Source organism: Liolophura sinensis, chromosome 8 (genome assembly GCF_032854445.1).
Source record: "Liolophura sinensis isolate JHLJ2023 chromosome 8, CUHK_Ljap_v2, whole genome shotgun sequence".
Lineage (NCBI taxonomy): Eukaryota > Metazoa > Mollusca > Polyplacophora > Chitonida > Chitonidae > Liolophura > Liolophura sinensis.
Window position 1 is genome coordinate 20,790,987 of NC_088302.1, and position 2,748 is coordinate 20,793,734.

At 41.4% G+C, this 2,748-nt stretch overlaps 1 protein-coding gene across 1 annotated transcript; it reads right to left on the reverse strand.

The window, feature by feature from the left end:
• Window positions 1-1,323: 1,323 nt before the first annotated feature.
• Window positions 1,324-2,748, reverse strand: LOC135473296 (UDP-glucuronosyltransferase 2B10-like). The gene has a single exon (XM_064753143.1). It carries the CDS (start codon window positions 2,746-2,748, stop codon window positions 1,324-1,326), a length of 1,425 nt encoding a protein of 474 aa, XP_064609213.1.

Genomic DNA, 2,748 nt, shown 5'->3' on the forward strand with positions numbered 1-2,748 from the left:
TTCCCTCGTTGGACAGGTGAGGAAACCAGCATGAGCTGGAGTTGAACTCACAATTACCGCATTGGTGACAGGCTCCTGGGTCAATGTGTTGTGTTAGATCGCTAACCAGTAGTTACCAATAGGTGTAGTGAAAGACCTAACGAGAGTTGTAAATTTGAAGTATAACTCGAATACAGCACAAACACCAATCAGGGAAATAAATATATATATACATATACATTTTTAGGGTGAATTCTCCAACAGGCTTTATTAAATCGACAAAAATAGACAATGTTTTTGCTTTTACTTTTTCTCTCTCAATTTTTCGAAATCTCGGAAAATCACTTAAATGTAGTCACTGGAAGTACATGTATATAACGATGAAAGCTGTAGCAATCGTCCTGACACACAGAGGACAAAAAATCCTGCGAAATGTTAGAGTTAGAGATGTATACAATATCTGTGTATCAGTTAACTCACGGGGCAACAGTTGGCCAGCTACTCCTACATGCGCTTGGACAGACCATATTGAGAATAATTTAACAGATCAATTACATGTATTTATATAGCCTTAATAACCATGAGAAATTTAAAAATAATCACGTTTAGGTACACACACACATACATTACATACATTACAATTATATGCTATGTCGCTCTATGGAAAAATATACAACATCTCAAAGAATTTGTATATTCACAACACCAATTACATCCATGTACACCACACAGCATCTACATACATCTATGTACGTTATTTGTGGGAACCTTCAACATCCTCGGATTATTAGCATAGCCAGGTAATACGGACATTCCCCAATATTATCATTTACGGATATTCCACTGATAGATGTTAATACCGCCTGGAGATTAATGAGTTTTCTGTTACTTTAATGTGACTTTCAACAATATTTTGTTTTCATAATAATCCTCAAGTAAAGTATGTCGATTCATAGTTATTGCTACAGTGCTACATCACTGCAAACACAATTTTTGTTTTTCTGAATGTTTTACACATTATTTTATCGCGTATTTTTGGCCCTAGGAATGTGTCGAAATTTTAACTTTCAATGTCAGGGGTGTGGAAGGATTTTCAGGTTTTGCCAGGGTCTGAAAATGCGTTTGTATTTACTTGCTGAACTATCTCTTGGGTGTTATTCCAGTTTCCCAACTTTGGATGTACCACGACAAATTACAAAGAAAAACACACGAGAAACCACAATAACTCTGAAAAGATCGCACAAAAATCCATGAACGGGAAAGTCCATTTGCGGCATGCGGTGTTTAATTATTCGCAGTATCTCTGAACCTACGACGTAATGTCCAGGACAACTGCTTAGTTGGTCAGTCGGATTTCACGTCTTTCTTAGCTCTTTTAAAAACTTTAGATTTCAGTTTGACAAGACAGAAGCAAAACAACAGGAAGGGAGAGACGAGGGCAAACACAAGAATTGTTGACACTACTACCAGCTGTACCATTGCCCAATTCGCATCATCTGAAGCTAAAAGATGCTCAGCGCCATGTTTAATCACATGATCCACCCAGTACGCCGCTTTTTGACGGGGGTTCTGTTGTAAAGTATGGAAAAGCTTTGATAACTTCATGGTGTTTGCCAAGTACATTTTGTTGTGTATTATTTCAATCATAGCGTCGCGCAACTTGTCAGAAGTGAGAGAGTTCAATTCTAGCGTTTTCCCCACACCACGTCTGGCTACCCGTGCCCCAATCTGAACATGATCGTACATGACTGGCAGGCACAGAACCGGCACCCCGTGGTAAAGCGCTTCGTAAATCGCGTTCTTCCCACAGTGGTAAACGAGCATGCGTGTGTTGGGATGAGCCAGAATGTCGTTGACAGGCAACCACGTCTTCTTCATCATGGAGCCTTCCGTCTTGTTAACGTTGTGCTTCCATATAATTGGCATATTTACCTCAGAAATTGCTTTGTTAAATATTTCCTCCAGCTCATCTGGAAAGTGGGAATAACTTGAGCCCCCAAAGGCAATAAGAATCGCACCTCCTTCGGCTTTATTCAAAAACTGTTCAACGTCAGCAGGTAATGGTCTGGCCGGCTTCGTCATAATGCCTCCTATTAAAATAGAATTTGGGGGCCTGGGATGTGAATAACCGAGGATGGCGTCATCGTTCTCCAGGTATATTTGCGCACCAAACAGAAGGTCCACTGTCTGCTTTCTGGTAAGCTCTGGGGCAATGCGTTTCACGTGCTGCATGGGGACGTGATATATTGTGTATACGTATTTGAGAAACATAATTAGGGCATTTAAAGCCATATCCGCAGGAGCCATTATATCTGAAACTGGACTTATAACGTCTGGTTCCTTATGAGGTCTGAAGGATTGTCGACCGGGCCAGTGGAGCAAAACGTCTCCGTAAATAGCGAATGGAATTTTTAACACATATGGTATGACGGCGTAGCAAGAGTTACATAGGGCACCGTCCATCACAACGAAATCAAAGTTTCCCTCTTTGATCTGTCGGAAAGCGTCTCCGTCTCCAAGCGCTGTCCTACAGATGATTTCTTGACCTTCAGCCATGTGTAGGACGGCACGGAATGATTTCGCCCAAGCATTGCTTACCATAACCTTCCTCATGAATTTCCGCCATTTTTCCATCTCCTTCTGAAAGTCCAGGCCCGTGGGTTTGTAGGTTATGACTTTTGTCTTGTTATCACCTGGACACAGGGCATGAAAGCCTTGCAGTTGATAGACCGTCACATCGTGGCCCTTCAGGATCAGGTCATCGGTCAT